The 10679-nt window shown below is 47.9% G+C and overlaps 1 protein-coding gene across 1 annotated transcript in view; it reads left to right on the top strand.

The window, feature by feature from the left end:
• LOC109918958 (von Willebrand factor D and EGF domain-containing protein-like) overlaps positions 1 to 10679 on the top strand; it is a 55169-nt gene that overhangs the window by 43433 nt on the left and 1057 nt on the right. Inside the window, exons 11-15 of the mRNA XM_048617459.1 lie at positions 1124 to 1219; positions 4754 to 4849; positions 5282 to 5383; positions 9937 to 10042; positions 10426 to 10542. Of these exons, the coding sequence (XP_048473416.1) occupies positions 1124 to 1219; positions 4754 to 4849; positions 5282 to 5383; positions 9937 to 10042; positions 10426 to 10542 (517 nt within the window). The remainder of the gene's footprint in view (positions 1 to 1123; positions 1220 to 4753; positions 4850 to 5281; positions 5384 to 9936; positions 10043 to 10425; positions 10543 to 10679) is intronic.

Here is a 10679-nt window from a genome sequence, read left to right as displayed (position 1 = left end):
CCGACAGTGCGGTGCTCCCTCAGCACTGACCCTCCGACAGTGCCCACTCCCTCAGCACTGACCCTCTGACAGTGCGGTGCTCCCTCAGGACTGACCCTCTGACAGTGCCCACTCCCTCAGCACTGACCCTCCGACGGTGTGGCGCTCCCTCAGCACTGACCCTCCGACAGTGTGGTGCTCCCTCAGCACTGACCCTCTGACAGTGCGGCGCTCCCTCAGCACTGACCCTCTGAAGAAGACAGACAGATAACAAGGCACAAAGTTGGGGGTGGGGGGGAAGGCAAGGGAGACCGTCTTACCTCTGTGGCCTGGAGAAGATAAGATATTTAACAGATAAATGCAGATTAAAAAGTCATCTCCAAATGATGCACTGATGGACGATTGATTTTGCTTTGCAAATGTTCACCTAGGTGAATGACAAGGGTCTTTTCTCTAGGATGGGAGAGTTTAAAACTAGGGGGCATATTTTTAAGATGAGAAAGATTTAAAAAATACAACGGGTATTCTTTTACACGGTGAGTGGTTCATGTTTGAAATGATCTGCCAGAGGGAGTGGTGGATGTGGGTACAGTTACAACGTTTAAAAAACGTTTGGATAAGTTCATGAGTAGCAAAGGTTTGGAGAGATATGGGCCAAGTGCAGGTAGGTGGGTCGAGCTTAGTTTGGGAACATGGTTGGTGTGTGCTGGAGGGACCAAAGGTCTGTTTCCGTGCTGTATGACTCTGTGACTCTAAGTTGAAGTTTAATTCCACCAGCTTCTGTGGGATCTCTGTTCCTGGATCATTAGCCTGGGCCTTAGGTTTGCTCTTCCAGCGACATTATCATAACACCTCCACCTGCAGCTCCACTGCTATAGCAACCTGCAGCCTCAAAGTTCCCCGTTAAAGGAGGTCTGTCTTTGATCTTGCCATCCTTGGCATGCACAATGATCAGGTAGAGGCCACTGCCATGTAGTTTATTGTAGACCAGCGTATGATTTGATGAAAGCTCTGTCTGAGCTTTTCAGGAAGATGACTGTACAGTTTAACATTCTCCTTATATGTGTGGGTGGGATTTTTAGCAATAAAATGCCAGTGTCTAGTAATGACTCCTGGATTTTCTCTTTTCTTCTCCACTGGGAAGCTGTGTGTGACTTGCCCTGTGCTAACGGAGGGAGGTGTATTGCGCCCAATACTTGCCAGTGTCCTTCTGACTACACGGGGAAACAGTGTCTCACAGGTAGGTATGTGACATACACACAGCTGCTTAATGCACTCCACTCTCAGGACAGGCTCTTCTAGATACCTGAACAGAATAAATGTGAGGGGATGTACTTTGGAAGCAATAACTAAACAAGGGAGTGCACAATGATTGGCAGGACACGAGAAGCAACAGAGGGATCTTGGTGTGTTTGTCTACAGATCACTGAAGGCAGCAGGACAGGTTGATAGGGGAGTTAAAAAGGAATACAGGACACTTACCTTTATCAGTCCAGGCATAGATTGTAAGAGCAGGAAGGTTAGGTTGGAGCTGTACAGGACATTGGTTAGGTCACAGCCGGAGTATTGTGTTCAGTGCTGGTCAGTGCACTGTAGGAGAGGCCTGATTGCACTGGAGGGGGTGCAGAGGAGGTTCACCAGGATGTTGCCTAGGATGGAGCATTTAGCGATGAAGAGAGGCTGGATCAGCTCAGAAAATCCTAAGCAGAAGTGAAGAACTGTGGATGATGGAAATCAGAAAGAAAATCAGAAATTGCTGGAAAACTCAGCATTTCTGGCAGCATCTGCGCGGAGAAAGCAGAGTTAACGTTTCAGGTCCAGTGACCCTTCTTCAGAACTGATTGTAGCTAAGAAAACATTGGTGTTTATGCTGAAGATGGGGTGGGGTGAGGGCTGAGGAATAAACGATAGGTGGGGATAGAGCCCAGGGAGAGAGAAAAATAGTTGGGCAGACAAAGGCGTGGGTAAAGGTCAACCTAGCAGCCAGTGGGATGATGGAGCCCAGTGTGTGGGGGTTGGGGTAAGGACGAGGGAGAAGTTCCTCAGGCTCTAAAATTATTGAACTCCATTGAGTCCAGAAGGCGGCAGCATTCCCAAGTGGAAAGTGAGGTGTTGTTCTTCCAGCTTGTGCTGAGCTTTGCTGGAAACTGCTGCAAGCCAGAGACAGAGATGTTGGCCATGGAACAGGGTGGTGTGTTAAAGTGGCAGGTAACTGGAAGCTTGGGGTCAGATCAAATCAGGTAAGGATGACATATTTCCTTCCCTAAAGGACATTAGTGAACCAGATGGGTTTTTATAGCAATCAACAGTCACCATTAGACTCTTAATTCCAGATGTTGTATTGAACTCAAATTCCATCATCTGCCATAACAGGATTGAACCTGGGTCCCCAGTGCATTACCTGTGTTTCTTGATTTAAAGTCTAGTGATAATACCACTCAGCTTTATGTGACTCCATGTCAGATTCGGTTTGGTTGCAATCCTTTTTATAATATAAAAGGTGATATTGTCATGATTCCCGTTGATGTTTTACTGCAAGTGCCAGTTTCCAGACTGAGGTCTGGCTTGATGGATATTTATTTTTGTTTTAGTTAACCATAGTGTTCTCTCACTGAAGCACTGAAGCACAGAAGCACAATGCTGCAGATTCAGGTTTAACAATGAAACGAAAGTTTATTGTGCAAAAGAAATGAAGGTGATTGCAGATGATACAAAGATAGATAGAGGTATAGATAGCGCTGAGGAGAAAGGGAGGCTGCAGAAGGACAGGTTAGGAGAGGAAGCAAAGAAGTGGCAGATGGAATACAATGTGGGAATGTGTGAGGTGGTAAGAATAGAAGCATAGACTATTTTCTAAACAGGGAAAGACTTCGGAAATCTGAAGCACAAAGTCCTAGTTCAGATTTTCTTAAGAACATAAGAACTAGGAGCAGGAGTAGGCCATCTGGCCCTTCGAGCCTGCTCCGCCATTCAATAAGATCATGGCTGATCCTTTTGTGGACTCAGATCCACTTACCCGCGTTCTCACCGTATCCCTTAATTCCTTTATTGTTCAAAAAAAACTACCTTTTTTTTAAAAACATTTACTGAAGTAGCGTCAACTACTTCACTGGGCAAGGAATTCCATAGATTAACAACCCTCTGGGTGAAGAAATTCCTTCTCAGTTCAGTCCTAAATCTGCTCCCTCTAATCTTGAGGCTATGCCCTCTTGTCCTAGCTTCACCTGCCAGTGGAAACATCCTCTCTACTTCTATCTTATCTATTCCCTTCATAATTTTTTATGTTTCTATAAGATCCCCCTCAATCTTCTGAATTCCAATGAATATAATCCCAATCTACTCAGTCTCTCCTCATAAGCCAACCCCCTCAACTCCTTTGCACCCCCTCCAGTGCCAGTACATCCTTTCTCAAGTAGGTTCAGTCGGCAGTTAGGAGGCAAGTGCAGCGTTAGCATTCATTTTGAGAGGGCTAGAATACAAAAGCAGGGATGTACTACTGAGGCTGTATAAAGCTCTGCTCAGATCATATTTAGAATATTGTGAGCAGTTTTGGGCCTCGCATCTAAGGAAGGATCTGCTGCCATTGGAGGGGGTCTAGAGAATGATCCAGGGAATAAAGGGCTTGTCATATGAGGAGTGATTGAGGAGTCTGTCTCTGTACTCGATGGAGTTTAGAAGGATGAGGGGGAGTCTGATTGAAACTTACAGAATTCTGAGAGGCCTGAATAGACTGGGGTGTGAAGAAGATGTTTCTACCAGTGGGAGAGACTAGGTCCCGAGGGCACAGCCTTAGAACAAAGGGAAGACCTTTTAGACCGGAGATAAGGAGAAACTTCTTTAGCCAGAGAGTGGTGAATCTATGGAATTCACTGCCACAGAAGGCTGTGGAGGCCAGGTCATTGAGTACATTTAAGACAGAGCTAAGTTCTTGAAGAGTTAAGGGATGAAGGGTTATGGAGAGAAGGCAGGAGAATGGGGTTGAGAAACATATCAGCCATGATTGAATGGTGGAGCAGACTCGATGGGCTGAATGGCCTAATTCTGCTCCAGTACTTTATGGTCTGAAGATGACCACTGGGTGTAGCTGACCGATCGGTCATGGTCAGTCACTCAGCTGAGGAGCCTGTACAGGGAGCCTGCAGGGCTCTTGGAAGTTCCTGTGGGTGGACGTGTGAGTGGATACCCCCAGGGCTGCAGGCCAGTCTCTGAATGGTCACCAAGACCCAATGGTCAGCGCTGGCTCTGATGCGACTGCAGAGGGTTTTGGTGTCCCTGGCAGGGGGTTGTGTAAGTCGAATTTTAACAGGTCCACATTTCCCAACTGCACAATGTCGACTGACTGCCTGTCTTTGCCTCATGGTTTGGTAAGCTGAGGTGTATCATTCATTGTCACATCCTCGAGGCACAAACCTGCCTTATTTTCCCATCTGTTATGCTGATGGGCCATTGAATTGTGTTAGAGGGGACGGAAGATATTGTTGTTGAGTTTGCAGAAGACACAGGACAGGTGGGAAAGGAAGTTGAGCAGAGTATGTAAGCAGTCTGCAACAGGACGTCGATTGGGTAGTTTTGAATTTAATTCATTGACAGGATGTGGGTGTCACTGGCCAAGCCAGCATTTATTGACCATCCCTAATTGTCCAGAGAGATATTAAAAGTCAACCACATTGCTGTGGGTCTGGAGTCACATGTACGGCAGACCAGATTAAGGATGGCAGCTTTCTGCATCACACTCTGTATTGAGCAGTAATATGATGATGTCGCTCGCTTACAGCCATGTGCACTCCACGCTGCCTGAACAAAGGGAAGTGCATCGATGTCAATAAGTGCTTCTGTCCCAGAGGGTGGCAGGGAGCTCGCTGCCAGATTGGTAAGTGACCACGACACAAACAAACACTCGGCAGAACCATCCGAACGGTGGGAATCTGATAGCAAGAATTCACCAGAGAGAGAGAGAAAGAGAGAGACTGGGATCGAGAGAGAGAGAGACATAGGTAGAGAGAGCAAGTTGGGATGGGAGCAAATAGACAGGGAGATGGTGACGGAGGCGGAGATAGAGAGGCAGAGAATCAGTGCCCTCAGCACTGACCCTTCGACAGTGTGGCGCTCCCTCAGCACTGACCCTCTGACAGTGCGGCGCTCCCTCAGCACTGACCCTCCGACACTGCGGCGCTCCCTCAGCACTGACCCTCCGACAGTGCGGCGCTCCCTCAGCACTGACCCACTGATAAGTTATTTCAGAGATCTGTGGGTGTTTTGTCATTGCTTCCTGTTGGATTGATCCCAGTGTGCTCGGTTACAGAGCCAGTTGTGTGTGTCCCGAAATGTAAAAATGGAGGCACGTGTGTTGGATACAATAAATGCCGATGTCGCAGCCAGTTTACGGGAAAGAACTGTGAGACAGGTAAGATTCCCAAAATTCCCATTCCCTTCAACCAACCCGGTGTATCCGTGCTCTCAGAACTACCCATCTCCACAGTACATCGCCCATACAGTACCTGCCATTGACACCCAACTCCAAACAGCCTCAATATGAAATACCCGCCACCTTGTGGCCCCCTGTCCCCCATACCCTATATATCCCTGAACTTTAATTAGCAATCCCAACAGCCCATACATAGTCCAGCATCTACCCCGTGTCCTCACATACCCCCATCTCCGTACCCCCAATTCCTACAAGCCTCAACCCTCCTACACTCATGACACATCTCCTGATTGTACAATCCCAATCTGCTCTACCTATCACCCACACCCCCTGACCTTTACGTTGTACCCCCATGCTCCCTCACCGTCACCCTTAAATCACACCCCCACCCGAACACAGCCGGCCTTGGGAAAGTCAATGTGAAGAGGATGAGTTTGTTGAGCCCTGAGCATTACCCTGGCTTTCCTCACCTGGTTCTCCAGTTTTGCTGCTGATTGCTTCAGCTCTCAGCCATTCGAGCTGTTGGACACTTTTCTGCTGGCCCCAGCATGCCCAGTTTTTGAGGGAGAGCGGTGGTCCTCTGTCCTTTATGTGTACAAGATACCCCTGACATCAGCCCTGAGCCTCTTGGCTCTATTCCTAACAATGTTGTGAGTTGGGCCCCCACAGGAAGGAGATGGTGGTGTTGTCATAACGTCACTGGAATAGTAATCCAAAGGCTTAGGCTGAAGCTCAGGGGACCTGCATTCAAATCCCATCCCAGCAGCTGGTGCTATGTAAATGCGATTAATAAATCTGGAATTGTAAACTTGTCTAGTGGTGACTGTGAAACCACTGACAATTTGGAGAATTGCCCAGACATCACAAAAAGAGCAGGACAAATCCAACCCGGCCAATTACCGCCCCATCAGTCTCCTCTCGATCATCAGTAAAGTGATGGAAGGTGTCAGTAACAGCGCTATCAAGCAGCACCTGCTCAGCAATAACCTGCTCAGTGACGCCCAGTTTGGGTTCCGCCAGGGCCACTCAGCTCCTGACCTCATTACAGCCTTGGTTCAAACATGGACAAAAGGGCTGAATTCCAGAGGTGAGGTGGGAGTGACAGCCCTTGGCAACAAGGCTGCATTCGACCGAGTGTGGCATCAAGGAGCCAGAGCAAAACTGGAATCAGTGGGTATTGGGGGCAAACTCTCCGGTGGTTGGGGTCATACCTGACACATTGGAAGATGGTTGTACCTGTTTGGGGTCAATCATCTCAGCTCCAGGACATCTCTGCAGGAGTTCCTCAAGGGAGTGTCCTCGGCCCAACCATCTTCAGCTGCTTCATCAATGACCTTCCCTCCATCATAAGGTCAGAAGTGGGGATGTTTGCCAATGATTGCATAATGTTCAGTACCATTTGTGACTCCTCAGATACTGAAGCAGTCCGTGTTCACATGCAACAAGATCTGGATAATATCCAGGCTTGGGCTGACAAGTGGCAAGTGACATTCATGCCACACAAATGCCAGGCTATGACCATCACCAATAAGAGACAATCTAACCACTGCCCCTTGACACTCAATGGTGTTACCATCACTGAATCCCTCACAATCGACATCCCTTGGTCAGAATGACCTGGACCTACTTACACGAGCATTAATACTAGGAGCAAAGGTAGGCCATCCTGTGCAATCATAGCGAACCCTCTTTCTCAATGCCATACACCCACACGCTCCCAGACCACTTGACTCATTTAGCCCCAAGAAAGGCGCCATCCACAAGGTCATGTGGACACTTCTTTAGTTTCATCACTCTGCTCACGCCATCTTTCTTTGTATTTTGTCTCATGAAACCTGGCGCCTCTCTCCAGCTTTGTATTTGTAACTGATACCCGTACCACATCATGCAGCTTGAAGCCTGTCAGAATTCGTCTCTGTCTTTAGGTTCGAGGTAATGCCATCATTGTGAACTATGTGTTATGGTGTTCTGCAGAGATGCTTGTGGACTTGCTGGGAAGTTGCAGCATTATTTTCTCAGTACCAGAGTCTTTCACATTGTCTTTTCTATCTGACAATTTGTTGTCAACAGATACAATTTGGACTTTAGGAAAACCAATTTAAGAGAACTGGGGAGAAGTTGAGCAATTCAGTAATATATAAAAGCCAATCTTTCAGAGATTGATCCCTGACGCAGAGGGATTTCCTATCAGGAGGGATTGAGTAGGTTGGACTTGTACTCCTTGGAGTTTAGAAGAATAAGTTGCGAGGTTCTTAGGGGCCTTGACAGGGTCGATGTGAAGAGGTTGTTTCCCCTTGTGAGAGAGTCTTGGGCCAGAGGGCATCATCTCAAAATAAGGAGTCACCCACTTAAAACAGAGATGAGAAAGAACTTCTTCTCTCAGAGGCTGTGGAGGGCTACCAAGGCTGGGTCATTAAGTATATTGAAGGCTGGGACAGAGTTTTAATCAGGAGGGGAATGGAGGTCATGGGGAAAAGGCAGACAAGAGGAGTTGAGGATGATCAGATCCGCCACAATCTCATTGAATGGCAGTACAGACTCAGTGGGCTGAATGGCCTACTTCTGCTCCTATATCTGATGGTCTTATAGATTTAATAATACCAACCTGGAAAATGTTTGATAAAGTCCCTTATAAAAGATTGTTGTGCAAGATTAAAGAGCATTGGTTGGGAGAAGTGTATTGAGATGGATAGAAAACTGGTTGGCAGAGAGGAAACAAAGAGTAGAAATTACACAGAAATATAGAAGATAGGAGCAGGAGGAGGCCATTTGGCCCTTCGAGCCTGCTGAGCCATTCTTCACAATTATGGCTGATCATCCAACTCAATAGCCTAATCCTACTTTCTCCCCGTAACCTTTAATCTCATTCACCCCAAGTGCTATATCTAGCCACCTCTTGAATACATTCAATGTTTTGACATCAACTACTTCCTGTGGAAATGAATCCCACAGGCTCACCACTTTTTGGTGAAGAACTGTCTCCTCATCTCTGTCCTAAATCTTAACTATCCCAAACCCTCACACAGTGCCCCCTGGTTCTGGACACACCCACCATCGGGAACATCCTCCCTGCATCTACCCTGTCCAGTCCTGTTAGAATTTTATAAGTCTCTATGAGATTCTCCCTCATTCATCTGAACTCTAGCGAAAACAATCCCAACCGAGTCAATCTCTCCTCATACATCAGACCCACCATCCCCGGAATCAGCCTGGTAAACCTTCATTGCACTCCCTCGAGAGCAAGACCATCCTTCCTCAGAAAGGGGGACTAAAACTGCATATTCCAGGTGTGTTCTCACCAAGGCCCTGTATAACTGCAACAATACATCCCTGCTCCTGTACTCGAAACTCTCACAATGAAGGCCAACATACCATTTACCTTCTTTACCACCTGCTGTACCTGCATGCTTACCTTCAGCAACTGGTGCACAAGGACACCCAGGTCCCACTGCACACTCCCCTCTCCCAATTTACCGCCATTCAGGTAGTAATCTGCCTTCTTGTTTATGTTTCCAAAATGAATAACCTCACATTTATCAACATTATACTGCATCTGCTATTGATTTGCCCACTCACCCAACCTGTCGAGATCATGCTGAAGGATCTCTGCATCCTCGTCACAGTTAACCCCCCACCCGACTTGGTATCATCTGCAAACCTTGAGATGTTACATTTTGTTCCCTCATCCAAATCATTAATATATATCATGAATAGCCGGGGTCCCAGCACCGATCCCTGTGGCACCCCAATAGTTACTGCCTGCCAATTTAAACAGGACAGAAAGCAGTAAGGTAAAAACAAAAGCTAGAAAAGGGAGTAAGAAAAGTGATAGGCTGAGAAACCAAGAACAAGATTCAAACAGGGCTATTGAGAAAAATAAGGAGGAGACAAACACTGTTAAAAGGACAAGCTTAAAGGCTTTGTGCCTTAATGCACGGAGCATCTGCAATAAAGTGGATGAACTAATCGCACAGATAGATGTAAACGGGTACGATATAATTAGATTATGGAGACCTGGCTGCAGGGTGACCACGGAATGGGAACTGAATGTCCCAGGTTATTCAGTATTTAGGAAGGACAGACGAAAAGGAAAAGGTGGCGGAGTGGCATTGCTGGTTAAAGAGGAAATTAACACAGTAGTGAGAAAGGACAGTGACACTCACAGCCCAGGAATGAAGGAGGTCAGAACTTTGAGACCTGGTAGCTGAGAGGGGATTGGAGGGAGGTGTGTAAAATCATGTAGGCTGTGGGCTGAGTCAATTGGTAAAGAACGTTCCTGTTGGTGGAAAGATCAAAAAGCAGAGGTCAGAGATTTGCAGAGATCAATGAAAGAAGCAATGGTGACAGAATGAGCAGCAAGTGGTTAGGGTCTGCAATGAGAGTGTGGGGTAGGCAGGCTCGACCAAGGCATTAAGAGACAATTGAATCATTGTGGGAAAATGTGGGAGCAGGCAGAGCAGTGGGCCAGCACCAGTGTGATGGGTGAAATGGCCTCCTGCTGTGCAGTGACCGTTCTCTGATTGTGTCAGCAGCTGTGATCACTCCGTGTGTTCCCCTGTGCCAACATGGAGGCACCTGTCAACAGTTTAATAAATGTGAATGTCCCGAGGGCACTGCAGGAAGTCGGTGTCAGAAACTGTGAGTAACATGGGCTGATCAATAACAACACCCCGCTCCCCCCCACTACCGTAGGAGGGGAGAACCCGGAAGGAGTCTGGGGGAGGCTGGGCTGGACGGTCACTTTATCAACTAATGTAGGGGATGTGTAGGGGAGGGAGAGCGGGGAGGAAATGTGAGGGTGGAGGGCGTAGGGAGGGGAATGAGAATGGGGGAGAGAGACGGAGGAGGGGGTTGGTGGGGTGGGGACTGAGGGTGAGGGGGTTTAGATGGATGTGAGGAGAGTGTGTGTGATGGGAGGGGAATGAAGGGGTGTGAGGGGAAGGGGAGGGGGTCTCGTGGTGGGGTGTGATTGTGAGGGTGTATGGAGCTCCTGCTGACACTGTTCCCCCACTCCCCGACAGCACGTGTCCCCTGGTGACGATGACCGTGAGCACAGTCAGAGCCACTCGCCAGGCCATTCGCCAGAGCTACATGGACAGGTGTGGGCCACTGGGGGTCCAACTTTGCATCAAGTACAGGTACCGACTGGGAAAATCTCCCATTTCCACCATTCCTATCCAACACTGCCAGCACAGGGACAACATGGGGTTAGATACAGACTAAAACTCCCTCTACACTGTCCCCCATCAAACACTCCCAGGACAGGGACAGCATG

The sequence above is a fragment of the Rhincodon typus genome, chromosome 2 (assembly GCF_021869965.1).
Source record: "Rhincodon typus isolate 14 chromosome 2, sRhiTyp1.1, whole genome shotgun sequence".
NCBI lineage: Eukaryota > Metazoa > Chordata > Chondrichthyes > Orectolobiformes > Rhincodontidae > Rhincodon > Rhincodon typus.
Note: the sequence above shows the minus strand (reverse complement) of the source record. Positions and strands in the feature narration are given on the sequence as shown.